This window comes from Nematolebias whitei, chromosome 11, assembly GCF_014905685.2.
Source record: "Nematolebias whitei isolate Nwh7 chromosome 11, NemWhi1, whole genome shotgun sequence".
Taxonomy (NCBI): domain Eukaryota; kingdom Metazoa; phylum Chordata; class Actinopteri; order Cyprinodontiformes; family Rivulidae; genus Nematolebias; species Nematolebias whitei.
In genome coordinates, this window is record NC_056508.1 from 27,017,437 (window position 1) to 27,038,240 (window position 20,804).

At 38.4% G+C, this 20,804-nt stretch overlaps 1 protein-coding gene across 1 annotated transcript in view; it reads left to right on the forward strand.

The window, feature by feature from the left end:
* Positions 1 to 19,937, forward strand: part of slc9a8 (solute carrier family 9 member 8) — a 41,223-nt gene extending 21,286 nt beyond the window's left edge. The window contains exons 8-16 of the mRNA XM_037684084.1: positions 2,435 to 2,578; positions 8,612 to 8,753; positions 8,846 to 8,951; positions 9,025 to 9,141; positions 9,217 to 9,299; positions 9,407 to 9,518; positions 13,892 to 14,112; positions 14,887 to 15,033; positions 19,138 to 19,937. Of these exons, the coding sequence (XP_037540012.1) occupies positions 2,435 to 2,578; positions 8,612 to 8,753; positions 8,846 to 8,951; positions 9,025 to 9,141; positions 9,217 to 9,299; positions 9,407 to 9,518; positions 13,892 to 14,112; positions 14,887 to 15,033; positions 19,138 to 19,251 (1,186 nt within the window). The 3' untranslated portion in view covers positions 19,252 to 19,937. The remainder of the gene's footprint in view (positions 1 to 2,434; positions 2,579 to 8,611; positions 8,754 to 8,845; positions 8,952 to 9,024; positions 9,142 to 9,216; positions 9,300 to 9,406; positions 9,519 to 13,891; positions 14,113 to 14,886; positions 15,034 to 19,137) is intronic.
* Positions 19,938 to 20,804: the final 867 nt, after the last annotated feature.

Genomic DNA, 20,804 nt, shown 5'->3' on the forward strand with positions numbered 1-20,804 from the left:
GAGAAGTTAAGATTTCAGACAAATAATGCATTTCATTGAGGACAATAAACATAACGTTACTAACACTGATATATTTTACCTCTATGTTAGATTTATTGTTTTGGCTAAAGTTTTACAAGGCAATAGCCTATGCTAAACATTAGCTTGCTAACTTGAGAGGTGCATAGCTAATGACAAGTGGGTTGGAGGATTGAAGATCATTAATTATTGCTGGTTTTTTTATATACTTTAAAATCAATTTAAATAAACTTACCGTGCTCTTTTCAACAACATACGCTACACAGTAGTTAGTTGCTCCCTGCTTCAGCTGTGCTGAAAGTGAAAGGTAAAGTGCATGGCCATCACTTGAAAGTAGTCTGCTTGCACTCTCTGCTGGAAACATTGTACAATTATGGCTTTTGCAAGTAAGGACATGGCTTGTTCCCATAATTTTAGAGGTGAAAATTAGAAGTGTTTATATCAGTGCACAATGGGTCAATTATCACCATATGTCCCCAAACGCCTTTAATGAGCCAAAAATATCGACCCCTACCGATGCATCGGTTGGGCTGTAATGTAAAACTTTTGTCAAGTGCAGTCACATGATCCACTGTTAATATTTTGAGATTGGAGTATTTTTAAGACTGCCATGATTCACTTTGGTTTTGGCTTTGATTAGGCCAATCTAATAACTTTTTCTCCAAACGGAGGTTTTTCAAAGAGTTACTTACGACATGCACAACGATAATTGACCATAACTTTTTCACAGAAATCTCGTTAAGAGATTTGAATTTTACATTTAAGAAAAACGATTACCGTAATTTCCGGACTATAAGCCGCTACTTTTTTCACACGCTTTGAACACTGCAGCTTATACAATGCTGTGGCTAATTTATGGACTTTTTTTGGTTTGTTTTTTTGACTGGCTAACAAGCTTCATGCCACCAAAACATTTCACCTCATCACACCCAGGTGCTCACATAGCTGCCCATTCCACATCTCTCTAGAGGGGTGGGTCCTCGTGACTCAATGAGACTACCAGTGTAAATAAAGGTTTAAAAAAATCTGACCAATTAAATTACCAAACAGGTCACAGTGTGAAACTTCGCTCCTCTCTTCCCCATTGTGCCCCCAGGGAGGGGGGCACAACAAATTATTTGCAGCCACTCGAAACAAGTGTGAATTGTGCATTAATGTGGCACTCCGAGCTCGGTGGGGCTTGGATGGCTGGCGGCAAGAAATTTAACAAAACTGTCCGCATGCGAAGAGTAACTTTTACTCAAGTCTGCCAGTGGATCCTGACAGTGGAGGAGCATAAAAAAAAAAATCCTCTATCACCAACGGGTTACGAAAGGCAACTGTGTGATGGAGCTGAGTACAAGCTCAAGGGCGCAGTGTGCAGGAGGAAGATGAAGATAGCAATCAGTGTAGGCTACAGTATTTTTATTTTTATTTTTGTTTTTAACCAGCCGTATTACAGGCACGGTTCAGAAAAAACGTTTACTGGATTTATTTGTGTATGTTACCGATAAGTATTTAATTAAGTAAAAATATATATATATTTCTGTGTAAATATCTCATTGTACAGCATGGAACCCATGGCTTATAGAAAAGTGCAGCCTATATATGTGCAAAATTATTATTTTTTAAATTTAGTGGGCGTGGCTTATATTCAGGTGCGCTCAATAGTCTGTAAATTACGGTAATAGGTGTTTCTTCTTGGTTTTGCCAACTGACAGACTGTCTCCTGTAAAACCCTTTGTAGCTCTGGAGTTTTTTTTCTGTTAACACGGTCCAGACAGTTGGGTAATCTGGTAACCACCGGTGGTGTTCAAAAACACAGTAAAATGCTCCACACCCATGTGTTTTTAGGAGGTCCTTTAAGTTGTTAAATGTTATCCTTCAGTAAGGCGGGTGTCTTGACTAGGAAATTGTTTTCTTATGTGTGTCTTTCCCAACAATGGTACATTTTCAATCCTGTTCATCTGGTTGCTCATAGGATTTTTTTTATTTATTTCCAGTCTACTCAGAATATTTGAACAAGTGTAATTTGGTATGTGACCTAAGAAAGAACTTATCAACATTTTTACAGAAAGTCCCAAAACAGGCCTGCATCTACGCACATATCTCTGCCCACACAGATCTCTGGCATTTCTAGTTTGCTCAGCACTCTTTACCAATCCACTAGCTGCAGTAATTACAGTTAAACCTCACCTTGTTGTTTCATAATAATTTGGAACTGTATTTGTTTTCTTAAGCAATTGAACTTCCTCTTAAAGAAACAAATTATTTGCTTGCTTTGTTTAGGTATGCACTCAGGTTGCAACAGACATGTTTGATGCATGTCAATTGGCTGTGTTAATGTTTTCAAAGTTCTTTATGCCCAGAAAAGCATGAATGTTAAGCTGTTATGTGAAGTTCTTTTTTTTCCTCTCTTCCTTCTACCACACTATAGCTTTGCTTTTGGCTCTCTAATCTCAGCTGTGGACCCTGTAGCTACTATCGCCATATTTAATGCTCTCAACGTGGACCCAGTCCTCAACATGCTGGTATTTGGGGAGAGTATCCTCAACGACGCTGTCTCCATTGTCCTCACCAAGTAAGACACATGGCTTGCTACATTTATATTATAATCAGTCCATGCATGATGTTGAAACAGGCTTTCATCATTACCCACCCTGATGACGGCTTACAGAGCTATTTATGACAGAATGAAATGGGCAGGACCGCTGCTGTTGAGATATTATTACATATCTTCAAGTCTAAGGTACATTAACAGACTGAAATTGTCCTATCAAAGTCTGTTTGGATGGGGATAAAATAAAGAAGTAGTGATGTTAAAATAATATATTTAACCCAGTCAGTCGAACTTCTAAGTCCAGTCATAATGACTGGACTTAGAAGAAACTTAGATGAAACAGCACCTTTAATATCGGTGAGTTATTTTGTTGGAATGACCGATGTCCGATATTTAACTTTATCGCTATATCGGCCAATACGATACCATGCCAATAATATCATGCATCCCTACAAAAAATAAAGCAACATCAAAATTAAAGCAAATAAACTAAAACATTTACTCAAAATTGTATATCTTACAACTTGCTTGAAAAAAAAAAGATTTATCTGTACAGATACTTTGCTGAAATATTATAAAAAAAATATAAAATAAAATCATTGCTCTGGTTTAAATAAGCCCATTGCTTAGCTCAGTTAAATGAAGTCAACAGATTTAATATAATAAATTATTGACATATTTCTATTTATTGCCAGTATTTGTATTGAGATTTTATCACAAAAGCAGGACTTTTTGGTTTGACCACATTGAGTAAAATTAGAACTACCCCACCTCTTCACAAGAAGGACAACTTGTCAAAATAGGGCTTTAGATATGCTTTGATAAAATAAGTCTAAAAGAAGTCTCCATGGTAACCAACATAGTCTTTCAGAGTTTGTGTTCAAAAGTATTTTCTGCAGCAGTGGAGTTTTTTCATTTGCTCTCAATGACAAACATTACAGGTCCTTCTCAAAAAATTAGCATATTGTGATAAAGGTCATTATTTTCCATAATGTAATGATAAAAATGAAATTTTTATATATTTCAGATTCATTGCACACCAACTGAAATATTTAAGGTCTTTAATTGTTTTAATACTGATGATTATGGCATACAGCTCATGAAAACCCAAAATGCCTGTCCCAAAAAATTAGCATATCATGAAAAGGTTCTCTAAACAAGCTATTAACCTAACCATCTGAATCAACAACGTAACTCTAAACACCTGCAAAAGATTCCTGAGGCTTTTAAAAACTCTCAGCCTTGTTCATTACTCAAAACCACAATCATGGGTAAGACTGCCGACCTGACTGCTGTCCAGAAGGCCATCATTGACACCCTCAAGCAAGAGGGTAAGACACAGAAAGAAATTGCTGAACGAATAGGCTGTTCCCAGAGTGCTGTATCAAGGCACCTCAGTGGGAAGTCTGTGGGAAGGGAAAAGTGTGGCAGAAAATGCTGCACAACGAGAAGAGGTGACCGGACCCTGAGGAGGATTGTGGAGAAGGGGCGATTCCAGACCTTGGTGGACCTGCGGAAGCAGTGGACTGAGTCTGGAGTAGAAACTTCCAGAGCCACCGTGCACAGGCGTGTGCAGGAAATGGGCTACAGGTGCCGCATTCCCCAGGTCAAGCCACTTTTGAACCAGAAACAGTGTCAGAAGCATCTCGCCTGGGACTGCTGCTGAGTGGTCCAAAGTTATGTTCTCTGATTACAGTAAATTTTGCATTTCCTTTGGAAATCAAGGTCCCAGAGTCTGGAGGAAGAGAGGAGACACAGAATTCACATTGCTTGAGGTCCAGTGTCAAGTTTCCACAGTCACTGGGGTGTCATGTCATCTGCTAGTGTTGGTCCACTGTGTTTTATCAAGCACAAGGTCAATGCAGCTAGCTATCAGGAGATTTTGGAGCACTTCATCCTTCCATCTGCTGAAAAGCTTTATGGAGATGAAGATTTAATTTTTCAGCACGACCTGGCACCTGCTCACAGCGCCAAAACCACTGGTAAATGGTTTACTGACCATGGTATTACTGTGTTCAATTGGCCTGCCAACTCTCCTGACCTGAACCCCATAGAGAACCTGTGGGATATTGTGAAGAGAAAGTTGAGAGACACAAGACCCAACACTCTGGATGAGCTTAAGGCCACTATCGAAGCATCCTGGGCCTCCATAACACCTCAGCAGTGCCACAGGCTGATTGCCTCCATGCCACGCCGCATTGAAGCAGTCATTCATGCAAAAGGATTCCCGACCAAGTATTGAGTGCATAACTGAACATGGTTATTTGAAGGTTGGCGTTTTTTGTATTAAAAACACTTGTCTTTCATTGGTGGGATGAAATATGCTAATTTTTTGGGACAGACATTTTGGGTTTTCATGAGCTGTATGCCATAATCATCAGTATTAAAACAATTAAAGACCTGAAATATTTCAGTTGGTGTGCAATGAATCTGAAATATATGAAAGTTTTATTTTTATCATTACATTATGGAAAATAATGACCTTTATATATGCTAATTTTTTGAGAAGGACCTGTATGTAGCCAGTTTATTCTTTTTTTTTTTTTCCCAAGAGTTCTTTGTTCTTTTTTGTAACTCCTCTAAACACCATCAGTTAAAACATTTCACAAAGGTGTTCATAGCATCACTGTCAAAACTTTTCACTTTACCAGTCATACAGGCAGAAGTATTTGTCCTTGTAACTGATAAGATGGGAGCGATATACTGGTAGTTCTGGTGGCAAGAGAATGTCTCGTGTGATACGTCAAGGGTTCGACACCAGCTAACGAAGTTCATTTTTAGGTGCAGATTATCCGGACACTGTTTCTAGTGTTTGTTGTTTTAATCACAGTGATAAAGTTTCTTGACAGTCACATGAGCTAGAGTGCTTTTTTTATTTTTTATTTTTTTTTTATTGATGATGTGCAAAAATTAATCACACCCATCACAGTACAAGTGCTTATCTGGCACAAAATAAAATGCTTTGTAGACAAACTCTTGGTAGGATTGACTCGTACGAGCTTCAGGCTTCGTGCTTTTCATTCATTTTGGATGGGGTGACATCTTGCTTCTGCGAACTGCATTGTGGTTCTGTTGTTTTGTTTTGCTTGCCTTAGAAAGGTGAGAAGAGTTAAACTTCCCAAGCAACAACGGACCAAATCACGTGAAGATGTGACAGATCTCCTGAGACATCGTCACTATGGTCACCACCAAGTGTAGAGGGCTGCACACGTGAATCAAGCCACCTTCATGTGCTGACTCGGCTGGGGGTTAGACAGATTGACGTGCTGCAGATAACACAGCGAGCTGCTTCCTCATGAGATAACAGTAATATTCATAATCCAGTTAACCTTCGTTAAACCATAATTTGCACACATTACCAGAAACGTCTCACAGTTTCAAAGATCGGTCCGGTTGTAGTCAGGTGAGCTAAAGTTCGCTCTGTGTTTTTGAAGATTACGCAATACACTGTGACAGGAAGGGTGGAGGCGAGTCAAAGCAGTGGTTTCTGTTATCTTGGATGGAAAAATGTCATCATCACACACCCTGGCAAAACACTGTAGTACTTGGTGCATCTACATTCTCATCTCCTAAAAGAACTCTAGTAACCTGAGAGTTGGTAGTAGGAATGTTCAGATGTGTGTACTTTCTGCACAGTTTAGGTATAAACCACTTTGTTCGGATTTTTATTTAATTGATTTCATGTTGTTTCAGTGTTTTGTATGACAGAGAGCTCTGCACAAGAATTCCAATGAGCCTGGACTGTTGGTCTGCACAACTGGAAAAATAAAGAACGCTGTACCTTTGATATGTGCTGGGACATTTTAGGAACTCAGCTTCCCACTAATGTTTGACGACCTATTTCAAAGTTTGCTGAAACATGTTTGAAGTTTCTGTTCATAACCTTAAAACCGTTTGCCGTATGTCAGCGTATCCTAAAGGAAAAACTTGTTGCGCAGGTTTCGACAAACGGTCACTGAAACAGACATTTTGCAGTTTGTGTGAAAACACCGGTGGAGTCCTGTCGTTTGCCTTCGTGCTGACTTTGTATCTGTTTATCTCTCACTGTTAGTTAATTCTGTAAAGTGATCTGAAGTGTCTGTGTATCCTTGTGGAGTAAATAAGAGTATGAATAATAGATAGACCGAACAGGCTTGGCTGGTTGTTTGTTGTTAGCACCTTGTCAAGTGACTTTCTGAGAAAGGTACTTTACAGTTCAGCTCAGTCTTTTATGCCAGAGAGACAGCAATTATTTCTATTTGATTCTGGTTATTAAGCTTTACAGTAAGATTGTGAACCATTCTGTTAATTCTGAATGCATTTATCACCTGCTATTGAAAGAAGAAGGCAGACAATAATGTTTTTGCCTGTGTGTGTTAGTTAGTGTGTCTGTTACCAAAATATTTCATCAACCACTTGACAAATTTTAATGAACTTTACAGAAAGTCACCATTTGATCCAACAAAGTTAAATCAGGTCCTCTGGATGTTTTTGTTTGTTTGTTTGTTGTTGAAATGTTTCGTTCTTCATCTAAAGGACTTCATCTGTCCAAGGAGCCACAACAAACTCAGTCCCACAAGTAGCACACTGCACATAGTGGGTCAACCAGTGTGATGGTGATACGATGGTTTCTGGCTATGACTCCTCTGAGGCAGTCATAGCCTAAGTGGTTCAAAACATTAAAGTTCATGCTCAGTAATCCATGTAAAACATCCAACAAAGTTGAGTCAGGTCCTCTGGACGGTTTCGTTTTTCATCCAAAAGACTTCATCAGTGAACTATGCGAGTGTGCTGCTTGTAGGACTGAGTTTGTTATGGCTCCTCAGACTGATGAAGTCCTTTGGATGAAGGACACAACGTTTCAACAACAAAAAAAGAGAAACCATCCAGAGGACCTGACTTAACTTTATTGGATTTTTTTTACCTGGATTATTGAGCATGAACTCTGATGTCGCCATTGGATGTTATCTACAGCTGATTAACTTTAGGAGTCAGCTCAATTCAAGATGGCTGCCACAACCAACTGTTTAAAAAAACACAAAAATGGCTGAAACTCAGTTTTACAAATACTGACCTGAAACTTGGTGTAGGTGTTAGCTGAGAGACATTCCCAACTCTAATTCTATGCGGATTCTGTGCAAGAGCTTTGTATAAATGTTTGCCATTACCTTTTTGGTGTCAACTTTCTGTGTCTGTTAGTAAAATATCTCATCAACCACCAGGTGGAATTTCATAAAACATTCAGAAAGAAGCTGCGGATGTCCTAATTTAACTCATTAATAGATTATATTTCAAGATGGCTGCCACAACTATTCAACCATAGCAAACACAAAACTGTCTAACACAGTTTTGCTGATATTGAGCTCAAATTCATGTGGTAGTAGCTGAGAGTCGTTCACAGCTCATTCTGTGCGTGTGTGTGTGGCTTCTTGCAGCATCACATGATGCCTCACTCTTGAGATCTGACCCAAACGACTACATCTGTCATTTCTCAACAGAAAGTAATCTTTTTCTAAAATGTTGGCATGAGAGTCAGCAGGCAATAAGGAATACTAAAGCTTTAATTAGGGATAATATTTAAACAGTTTTTATTATCAGTAGTTTTAAAACATCCGGCTGTATCAAATGAGTTCAAATGTAATGAATGTTTTTTTCACTCTTGTAAAAAACCTCAAAACATCGTCTGCTTTGTGAGAGTTTGGTTACTACAAATGTGTTTATGTACTGGTAAATCTGTTTTTTAAATTGTTCTAGAAAAACTAAAACTAGTTCTTAAAATGCACCAATACGAGCAAATGAACGTGGTTGAAATAGTTACCTGCTTCTTGTGTTGCGTAATGCTCCGCTCCAGATCAGTGAAAGGAGATGATTTTGCTGTTCAGCCATCATGATGCTTAGATTACAAGCGTGTAAAACACTCAAGAGCAATAAAACACACGTAGCTTCCCTCCTCTCAGCAGTAGAGTTTTTCTGCCCTCTATTGTTAGATGTGGCTGTTACACAGAAGAATGTGCAACTTTTACAATATTCATCACTTCTTTCCTTGTTTTTTTTTTTTTTTTTTTTGCTTTACAGCACAGCAGAGGGTTTCTTCTCTCGCTCCGACAGCTCCATGGTAACAGGCTGGGAGACATTTATGCAAGCGCTGGGGTATTTCCTCAAAATGTTTTTCGGTTCTGCCGCTCTGGGAACCCTCACTGGACTCATCTCAGCTGTTGTATCCTGACTCATTTAGTGAAACGTGGGTGTTTGTGTGAAGCTTTGTGTGTATTTCCGGCCTGGATTTGAGATCCTTAACTCACAGATTAGTTTCTGAAACACTTTGACTTGAGGAAGACTCCATCACTGGAGTTTGGCATGATGATCATCTTTGCATATCTTCCTTATGGCCTGGCAGAAGGGATCAAACTGTCAGGTGGGTGCACATGTGACGAGGCCCTTTTTCAAAAGAGGAGTTTATTATGACGTCCTATTCTCTCTTCTAACAGGAATCATGTCTATCCTGTTTGCTGGAATTGTGATGTCTCACTACACACATCACAACCTCTCTCCCATCACTCAGATCCTCATGCAGCAGACGCTGCGCACTGTAGCCTTTATGTGTGGTGAGTTATTTCCTACTTAGCCTCCTCATTTCCTCATACAGCAAATTTAACACGATTCTTTACTCCTCCCTCCAGAGACGTGTGTGTTTGCATTTCTCGGCCTCTCCATCTTCAGCTTCCCACATAATTTTGAAATCTCCTTCGTCATCTGGTGCATTGTGAGTTCTTTTTTATTTAAACGTGAGCATCAGCCTAATGTGAATGAAATAACTCGTGCTCATCCACGTGGGCTTCGTGCATGTGACTGCTGCGGTTCACTCTGCAGGTCCTGGTTCTTCTTGGACGAGCTGTGAACATCTTCCCGTTGTCGTTCCTGCTGAATTTCTTCAGAGACCACAAGATCACGCCCAAAATGATGTTCATCATGTGGTTTAGTGGTAAGATGACGCAAAAGCCCTTTAATCTGATGGACAGTCAATTTTCTGTTAGTGTTTGAAGTCGCTGCCTAAGCAAAATGTTCAGGCATCAGCGTCTCTGTTGTGAAGGTTAGTAAACCAAATCCTTTTGTCTCCTTTTTCACTTCCCCACCCGAGCAAAATTACTGGTACACATTTTTCTTATTTCAGCTTTTCAAACTGTAGATATTTTTCTTTTTTCTTAATTTAAAAGTGATCAAAGGTTTCAGCTGTTTGTCTCACACAGAGCTCAGACCAGCCTCAAACTGAAACGTCTCTAATTTAGCCAAAACTTTAAATATTGAGCTAAAATTTGGTGGTAGCTCATCCCCAACGTACTCAGAGAGCTAACTGATCCATTGAGATCTACTTTGAAAGGTTTGCCATATTTTTATTGAAGTCAACTCAATCTGTTACTAAAATAACTCGTGAACCCCTGGACAGATTAATAGAAATTTATGGAAATTTTCAGAAAGCGATCATTGGATGTATGTCAATGTTAAAGACGGGACCTGGCTGCGGGTCACCGGACCCGGAAACCCCCTCCAGCCCACGTCTTTCCCCCCCTGCTCGAATCTCCCTCAGAAGTGGCAACTCGTTATCAATAAATCAAGGAAACGTCAATTAAGTTTGATCAATTATATTAAAATCAAGGCAGGAAAAGGTTACAGTTTACAGCGCTGGTCTCTCCGGTCTGTGACGCGTTCCCAGACCCGGAAGAGCCCCGATGTCCCGTGTCATTACTCATTTATAGGGTCCTGGACTCCTCCTTCGCAGAAGGGGAGCTCAACCTGTCAGTGTATGAGGGGGCGTGACTAAGTGTGATCTCAATGGATCTTATGTGGTTCTAATGTGTTAGGAAATATGAGACGGTGCTTCAAAAGCCTTTCTACATGATGTGGCAAGCACATTAAACTCTATTCCTTGACTGATATTGAAATCCCAGGGAGACTCTCTTAGAGCTGCTGGCCCAGTTTAACCCAGTCAGAACCGGGTCATAATTTCATTATAATCCCGTCTCTGAGCAGATCAAAACCATATGACCAGTCTAGATAAAAATAATATCCAACATCAAGAGCTGATTAACTTTTGGAGTCACCTCAACTCAACCTACAACCTCTCATTACTAATGAAGGGGTGTCTTTATAGATAATGTCAGATAAAGCTGTCATTTCTAACCCGAACCTGGAGCCTGGCCCAGACCGACCTGGATTTGGACTGGGCCGGGCCATAACAATGTGCTTAATGTGCGGGTCGGGCCGGTCTCAGGCTTTGATGCAGTTTTATGAATCATACAGCACAAATTAAACTAAATAAGAATGTACAATATAAAATTGTGTTAATCTACTTGTAGAGGAGGAGGCAGTAAGTTCACTGATGAGAAGATGAGGAAAGAGAAAGAGTGCTTTAATTAATCAGACTGTGGAAGAGATGACTGGCACATTGCACAATAATTGCGCACGTGGGCTCAGGCTTCTGTGATGTGGTTTTACGAGTCATTCAGCACAAAGCAATCTAAATAAGAATGCACAATATAAAATAGTGTTAATCTACTTGTTGGGGAGGAGACAGGTCAGAGTGGCCGGTGTAAAGAGGTTAAAAAAAGTTGCGTTAAGCTTCAGATGGACACCTGTCACCAGCCGTGCGCGTCTGCTCACCCGCTGGTTGAAATGGACTTGCATCCTGTCCAGGGTGTACCCAACCTCTCACACAGTGATGGCTGGACATGGGCACCAGCGGCACCAGCTACCCCCCGGCTACCCGGAAAGGAAGAAGTGGGTAAAGATGATGGATGGATCAATCAACTGATCACCAGCTGCGCCCGTATCCACACCGTGCGGTCATCTGCGGTGAAGGAAGTTGCAGCATCTACAAAAGCCTAAGCGAGCAGCACGTTCAGTTAAAATAGTCTTGTTCTAAATAATAATTTTGCTCTAAAAATATTTTTATTCATCTGTATAATGGCCTATCTTTAGAGGTGATTTTTTTTTTTAGGCTATTTGTTTTGTATGTTAATATCCATTTGGTGAAACAAGAAATCCTATAGCTTCCTTTATTTGAAATACGTTTTTAAAACACCTTGTCAAACTTATTTGCTTACAACAGCAGTAAAAGTTTAATAAAAACAATGTCTTTTTTTTTTTTGTTTTTTTTTTTTTGGTTCAGGCCTGTAATTACAGCTAACTTGATAGGATCTGATCGAATTCGGAAAAAAATGGCTACAGGCCGGTACAGGTCGGATTTTTTCAGTCCGAATACAACTCTACTCTCAGATGTACCGCTATTGAGCTAAGGTTTTATGTGGGAGTAGTTGAGAGTGATCATCAAAACATACTCTGAGCATTATTACATCTTGTGGGATCTCACAATATCACGTGAGATTACGCCTGATGTTGTTTACAATGTTTGACCAAAACCGCTACAACTCTGTTCCTCGTTTTAAAGTGATCTGTGGCACGAAAGGTAGGGGAGCAATGTACCCGCCTTCAAGAAATGCTAGATCTTTAATCTTCAATATTGATATTTATTTTAATATTTTAGTTTTGAAATGGTTGAGCTCTTCAGAATGCATACTAAAAACACCTCATTAGTTTGTTTTGAGAAACAAGTAAAATAAAATATAATGTTCTGTTTCTTTCAAAGTCTTGGACCAGCTCATTAAGAATGGTTAAAGTATTTATCAACTTAAAGATGACTTTTGGTCAAATTGTAACAAACAACAAAACTGACTTTTTATTTTAACCCCCCAAAAAATCTAAATATTGTTGCTACGTCTGTAGAAATACCTTTCAAAACTTACTAACAAATAATTTTAAAGTCTTTTTCGATTGCAAGCCTGTCCCGTTGAAATGCTCAAAACACAAATATACTCCAAAATAATCAAGATATCTATGAATAACATCCCAATACCTGGTTATTAGTTGTTGCTAGCTGTATTAGAATAGGATCAGATGTTTTGCAATACTGTATTAACATACCCAACATTTTTCAGTCAGGTCATCTGGACAGTTTCTTTTTTTGTGCTGAAACGTTTCAGCACAAAAAAAGAAACTGTCCAGATGACCTGACTGAAAATTGTTGGATTGTATACCTGGATTATTGAGCATGGACTTTGTTGTATTAACATGTGTTTATTGGCAACATTGTGTAAAAGTGCTGCATGTTTGCTGGATAAAATTATCTCCATCCATTTACAAGGCAGTAACTACAAAAAGAAAAAAACTAAATAAATACCTTTCAAAATTGCTCATAAAAAACAAAAAAAAATCTGTAGTTTTTTTTTTTCTCTTTTAGATTTAAAGTTCAAATTCAAATTCAAATTCAAAAATACTTTATTAATCCCAGAGGGAAATTATTTGTTGTTGTAACTCGTTATCCTCATTTCATTAAGATATGTTGTAGATGCTGATGGCTGTAGGCAGGAAGGATCTCTTGTAAAGGTTCATCCCACAGTGGATCCTAAGAAACTGGCTGCAGATGCCGTCCGATCCGTCCACCCAGACTCGGCTGGCCTCTCGGTTCCAATGGGCTGTAGGACTGCCCGAATGCTGGGCAGAACTCCTCCCAGAGCCATGACCACTCCTCCCAGCAGTCTGACGAGCTCCTCGTCGCTGTGGACAGCTAACTGTAGGTGCTGAGTGACGATCCTGTCCTTCTGCTGTCATGAGCCGTGTTTCCTGCTAGTTCCAGGATCTCAGTGGTCAGGCACCCGAGCACAGCCGGCAGGTAGACGAGAACGTGTCCACAGAGCATCCCTTTCAACTCATTTGAGATTTGGGACTGTAGCTGAGATATTATTTGAGCTTTTGAGATGTTAATCAGCTGCTGTTGGTTGTAGAAAACTGCCTTGTTGCCATGGTTACGCATCATAACAAATGTCCAAAACTAAAAAAGTTTCAGTAAAAATCCTTCCAGCCGCACAGCATCAGATACCAGAGGAAACAGTCATCCAAAAAATGTGATTTACATCCAGAAAAAGAGGAATTGAAGTTTCCAAAAGCAAAATCTCAGAATGAAAGTAACAGAGCTGCTCCAATCATGCAGCCACCTTGAGCGGCGCAATTCTAGAACATTCTAGAAATGACTTCATTACTAACATAATTTATTTTGAAATAATAATAAATCATTGTGCACCCATGTAAATGAACTACTGTGATTTTAGTTGTTAACACTTAACGTTCGACATCCTCCTGCTTTCTAATTCCTAATAACTAAATAATTGACTTAAACACCAAAAACAAAGTGGCAAACGGTTGTTTTTATCTCATTCACTGACGGGCAAGAAAAGGTCAATTTTTGTTAACATGCTGAAATATGTGTTGCTTTTGTTTTCCCATTTATTTTTTTATTGTCAGGGTTGCGCGGTGCGATCCCATATGCTTTGAGCCTTCATTTGGGCCTGGAGCCCATTGAGAAGCGTCAGCTCATTGGCACCACCACTATCATCATTGTGCTCTTCACCATCCTCTTCCTCGGAGGAGGAACCATGCCTCTTATCCGTATCATGGACATCGAGGAAAACCAGTCGAGGCGTAAGAACAAGAAGGACATTAATCTCAGCAAGACCCAGAAAATGGTAGAGTTAAGCCTTCTGGTGTAACACACAAACACTGCTCAATTCTCACTTTCATGAGCAGCATTTTTCTTTTCTTTTGAACTTACCTGAATGAGAGAAACACTTTTATTTTAATACATTTTAATAGAGATGAAATGACAGTCCAAACTGCTTGAACTTGAACTGCTGCTTTGTCTGCGATGATAGCCGTGCTGTCCTCTCATCTGCCGTCAGCCTCTGTTCTCTTTAGAGACAAACATCAAAGGCTTGATTGTGGTTTGGGAGGAGGACGCTGAGTCAGCGCAGAGCAAAGCACTCTCCCTGCACAGATGCACTCGTTAGCAGCTGCCGCTCTCAATACATTTTCCCAGATACTAAGAGAGAAGTAATCGTCTTTAATATTTCACTTAATTCTGCTAGATTTACTGTTAGATGACGAGCTTTTATTATTGTCACCCATCATTGGCATCAGTGGGACCTTGGTTTATTCTACAGTGCTTAAATCTCTGATGTCTTACAAAGCTAACCCCCCCGACCTCCCCCTTAAGGTACAGGAAACTATCAATCCCTTACTTTTCCTGGTGTTTCCATCCTCTTTACAGTATATCTGTCTGTTTGCTCCCTTTACTCCATCTTCTTGTGTGATCCTAATTCCATACCATCTTTATCATTGTAGCTTTTATCTGCATTTACACCTTCTCCCCTCCCCAGCAGCTTTTTATTTTCAACTGTTTCTATTCATTTTGTTGCATTTGTCTGACTTTTCCCTTCTCTCTCCTGATCTTTTCTCTGCAGGGTAACACCATCGAGTCAGAGCACCTTTCAGAGCTGACAGAGGAGGAGTATGAGGCTCACATCTACCAGAGACAAGATCTGAAGGGCTTCATGTGGCTCGATGCTAAGTATCTAAACCCCTTCTTCACCCGCAGACTTACCCAAGAGGTGAGAGACAAGGAGGGAGAAATGCTTCTGTCTTTGTCAGACGCTGCTTTACATGAACTATATATCATTATTTATAAAGCATATTTTATTGTTTCCACTCATACTTCTCTTATATACACTCTTATATATTACTCTTATGTATGTTTTTGGCAAGGCTGTCAAGATACGCTGTAATAATCCAGATTATTATCGGACTGCTGAGGTTTTAGAGTAACATGACAGCAAAGCAGCTTTTCTAAAAAGTGTCAATTAGGCTCATTAGACTCATTAGAATTCATTTCTGTTTGGATAATCAAACATTTTAGAGTTATTATAATTTTTCGAGCTCGACCGACATGGAAATTTTGGCTATTGCCAAACATTGAGAGGGGAAGGCGACCATCGTGATACAATGGCTGAATGTTTTTTTGCTTTGCCACCCTCAAGAATCTAAGTAATCAGTAAGTGGAGCAGGGTTTGTTTATTTAGCACAGCTGTTAGCAACCATGAAGCTAAGCACATCAGATCCACACTATACCTATTCCCACATTAGGTTTACAAAAGGTGCACTGCTCATAAAAACAGTCTTCCTAACATGTGTTCACATTTTCCATCTTCCACTATTCACCATAAAGTTATCAAGTGTGTTACATAAATATAAATTAAGCAAAGAAACATCCTTCCCTGTTCATTATTTAAACAGTCATTCACTTACGGAGAAGGACTAATTGACGGCAGCAGCAGGTTTTTTTTTTTTGCTTTGTAGAGAAGTAAATATTTCAGACAAACAATACAATTCATTGAGGACGATAAAGATAGCGTTACTGGATGTCCTCACAAGCTGGAAGCTCAATCCAACAGGACTGTTGCAATAACTACTGACAACGGGGCTAAAGTCGTGAAGGTGGTGCATCTGAACACTAATGTTAGCTTGCTAACTTGAGAAGCACGTAGCTAATGACAAACAGGTTGGAGGATTGAAGAGAATTTATTATTGTTGATTTATTTTACAGATCAGTTAAAGTAAACTTACCATGCTCTGTTCAGCAAAATACACTACACAGTATTGCTCCCTGCTTCATCTGTGCTGAAAGTGAAACTTAAAGTGAATAGTAATGACTTGAAAGTAGTCTTCTTGCGTCATCTGCTGGCTACTTTGTGCAGTTACGGTTGGTTCTCAGCATTTTAGAGGTGAAAATTAGAAGTGTTTATCGGCGCATAATGGGACAATTATCATAGATACTGGTCCCCAAACGTCTATATCGGCCTAAATTATTGATTCTACCGATACACTGATTGAGCTCTAATAATATTTTCTGCAGTGTTCTTTTATTGGACATACAGACTGCTTGTCAAAATGATGGAGAGAGTCTTAAGATGGGGCCGAGATGGTGTAGAGGCAGGGCAGCCGACTCAGGACCCAAGGTCCTGGGCTCGTTCCCCAGTCATTGCACATCTCGTGGTGTCTCTGCGCAGGACACCTCATCCCCAGTTGCTCCTCAGGCACCTTCAATAGCTGCCCACTACTCTACCTGGTGGTGTTTTGTGCAACTAAAATACATCAGTTAAAAAAAAAAAAAGTAGTAATTTTAAAGCTTTGGTTAATAAGTACCCTAACTACTGCACAGCCATAATGAAAGTTTATGACCATTTAAAACAATATTTCCTCTTTGTGACCTTGTGCCAAATGTTAGTCATTTCTTAACAGAAGTTAAAAGTTCAACTTGGCTTTGTGTGAATAATTATATGAACTTGGAATTCTTCACATATTCACACCTCAAAATACCATTTCAGTGTTTGTGAACATATTTCTCCTTTTTTTTAAGTCAAACATATTAAATTATTAGACAATAACATCACAATCATCTCAGTGGCATCAGAGAGTGGCAGAATGACACATATTATAATAATTTCTTGGACCATATATTGTCCAACACAGTTGTCACAAAGAACTTTGTATCTTACTTTAATTACACAGTAGTACCTCAGTTATCGTGGGGGTTAGGTTCCAAACACCCCACGATAGGTGAAAAACTGTGAAGTAAGAACGCTATATTTATTTTAGTATTTATATACATATTTTAAGGCTTTATAAACCCTTCACACACTCTTGCAATGTTCTCAACTCTTAACTGGTTTTGACTTTTTGTCATACACACGTCCTCCGCAGGCTGTGTGAAGCATCCTGTGTGACGTGACTGTTTATTATAATAAACAAAATCAAAGACCATTTTTGAAGGCATCTTTTATTTCACCTGTTTGTGTAGGAAAATCCACCGCAGTTTTTGTTACATATTTGTAGTTTGTTCTCCATTAGCCTACTATTCATTCTTCTTGTTCTTTATTTAAATGAGTTTGCAGTTTTTCTGCAAACACCCACAATCTCATATTCAGAAGTTCATTGAATTTCTGTCACTGTCTTTTTGACGTCATTACAAACAGACACCCTACAAACAGATTTTTATTCGTATTATTTTGAGTTTGTTTTATAAAAAAAAAGCAATAAACACTTTGAAGTGTTGTATTTTGTATGACAGAATCTTCAGAATCCATCTCTAAACCGGAGATTAAAGACATTTTGCAGAACTGGACACTATTGATCCTGTTTTAGCTTAATAGTGTGAAGGTTTATGAAGCGTTCACACTATTGTGATCCAGTTTTCTTCTGTACGTTTTTCGGTATCTTTTTCGTTACACAATTTTTGTCCTATTTCAACATCACAACGTTCAGCTCTTTCAGAGAAATCCTGCAGTGACTTTTGGTATTGGTGCAACTTTAGCTTTTTGAAATATTTAGCCTTTTCAGCCATTTTTCCTCATAGAAAATGAACTGAGCTCATTTTACATCCTTCAAATCTTTTGATCTGTTTACACCTTTTACTGCTCCTTTCACATTTTGTTCTTGTTCAGCTTCTTTCAGCTTCCTTGTGTAAATTTAAACTTTTTTCAGCTACTTTCAGCTGTTTTGTGCTCATTTCAGGCTCTTTCTGCCAACTACAACATTTGTGTGCAGCTCGTTCTGCTCCTTTCAGCTTATTTCTGCTAGCTTCAGCTTTTTCTGCTATTTCAGCTACTATTTTGCTTTATCAGCTAATTCCACATTTTTTGCACTCATTTAACTATTTTCAGCCAAATTCAGCAAATATGTGTTCTCCCTCCTTGTAATTTCATATTCGTTCTACTTTTTGGCTACTTTTCAGCTGATTTTTTTTGTGTGCCTATTCCATTTTTTTTCCAGATAATTTCCATTTTTTTTGTGCTCATTTCTGCTTCTTTCAGCAAATGTGTTTTTCCGCTTTCTTCTGCTAATTTAAGCTTGTTCTACCTTTTCAGAGAACTTAGCATTTTTTAGCTAATTTCAGCTGTTTTCAGATAAATTCAAGTTTTTCATTGTAATTTTTGCTACTTTGAACCTAATTAACTTCGTTCTGCTAATTTCAGCTTGTTATGCTCCTTTCTGCTTATTTCTGCTAGTTTCAGCTTTTTTTCTGCTATTGCATCTACTATTTAGCTATTTTGTGCTCATTTGAGCTTTTTCAGCAAATTCCATATTTTGCAGCGTATTTCAGCTCCTTCCACTTCCTTCTGGTATTTTAAGCTTCTTTCTGCCTTTCCAGCTACTTTTCAGCTGTTTTGCTAATTTCAGCTTTTATTTTTAGCTAATTTACTATTTTTTGTGCTTATTTAAAACTAACTCAGCAAATATGTTTTTCTGCTTTCTTCTGCCAATCTAGGCTTTTTCTTCCATTTCAGCTACATTTCAGCATGTTTTTGTGTTCACTTTAGCTGTTTTTTGTGTTCATAGTAGCGGTTTTTGGGGTTCATTTCAGCTGTTTTTTTTTAGCAATTTCTTCAGCAATAAGCATTCACACTGCATTTTAGCAGAAAATGCAGTTTCTCTAGTTATCACTTGCTTTGGCTGAGGAATAATTCTTATTATAGCATAAGTAGCAGTGCATCATGATAAAAATGCTTTAAGAACGTTCAGACTTGGTAAGACCTTAAAGAAAATAAAGTGTAAAACATTAGAAGTGTTTTTAGAAGTTTTTTCCTGTTCCACTCCTCTTTATGTTTATATGCTTATAACGATATGCATCATTACAAGCCTGCTGGTGTGTTTCACAGGACTTGTTACACGGCCGGATCCAGATGAAGACCCTGACCAATAAGTGGTACGAGGAGGTCCGCCAGGGGCCATCAGGGTCTGAAGATGACGAGGATGAGGCAGAGCTGCTGTAAACACTCAAAACGCAGACATTGTGAGTCCTAGGCTGTGGATGTAACGTGTGAAGGCGAGTTATAAATTTAATTTCCTCACCTGCTTTTTAGCTTATGTTACAGAGGCGTCTTAGTCAGTGCCTGAAGAAAATTCCTGCACATGGTCAAAGTGTGTAAAATCTTTTGTTTCTTGGGAAAATGGGATTTAAAATTTCTAACACTGGATTAAGAACGAACATATTTTTCATGTTTGTTTTGAATGTTTTATTGTTACCTGCTGAAGAACTGACTGGAAATCTGTTTGTGAATGTTTTCCCTGTTTATTTTATATCAATGGAGTATTTAGTTTGAGGGGAAAATGGCAGAGAAACTGTGATTAAAAATATATATTTTTTAAGCAACACTACAGCACCTTTTTACTCCTTTCTTCTCCTGTTTTTATTGGTGCTTGAAGTTTTACTTGGTGTCAAAAAGGCATAATAAAAGACCACTTCAGGCACAGCTTTAAAATGGATAATTGGTTTCCATATATTTCTGTTGACCTATATTTAATTTCCTCTGTATTTCCATGTTTGTATTCCTTAATGATTCTGAGTTATTCTAAAAGGAACATAAATTCCTACATATGTGAATATGATTAAATCCAAACGATGAAGGAGCAACGAGACAACCAAGATAAACGCAGGGAAAAGTCAATACTAATCAGGGAAAACTAAAGTATTTAATTAAAAAGCTGAAATACAGAAGATTGATAATACTCTTAGAGAAAATTGGAAATAACTTTCATTTTCATGTGTGTTATCTGTTTTTATTTTCATTTTTTGCTGATGTCCTTGATTTTACACAGTGTCTGAAGTGGGCTCTGGAATGTTTATTTGATTTTATTGTCACCATTATTTCTCATAAAGACTATCACAAATGAATGTTGGATAACTAACAATGTCCTGGTGGTATTTTTTTGTATTTAAATTTAAAAAAAGTTTATGCACCTTTGTGGGATTTTGTACAGGTTCTGTGGGAAACACAGAAACAACCAATAAATCTATAATAAATCATCTTGACATGTAAATATGTTCTGAGTGCTGCGTCATTTTTTATTGCCTGCCACAAAAGGTTTATGGAAGGTTTATGGAAGGTTAAGATTTATGGAAGGTTTTTTTTTTCCTTTATGTGTTTCTGTTACCAAAATATCTCCTGAACCATAGAAAAACATTTATGAAACTAGCAGAAAGAAAAACATTACAAACAGATAACTTTTGGAGTCATCTCAGTTCAAGATGGCTGCCACAGCAAACTGACCTCGAAATACACAAAGATGGCTGTAGCCTGTACCTACAGATATTGTGCTAAAACCGAGTGTGGTAGTAGCTGAGAGTCATCCCCAACACATATTCTGAGTGCTTTATTTAAAGTTTAATTTAAATTTCAGTGAAACTTTCAGTTAATAATCATTGATCATAGATCTACAATTGATTATTTTTTCATTCAACCTTTATTTATACAGGTTATTACACACATGTTAATTACACACACGTTATACAGGTTATTATACACACGTTATACAGGTTATTATA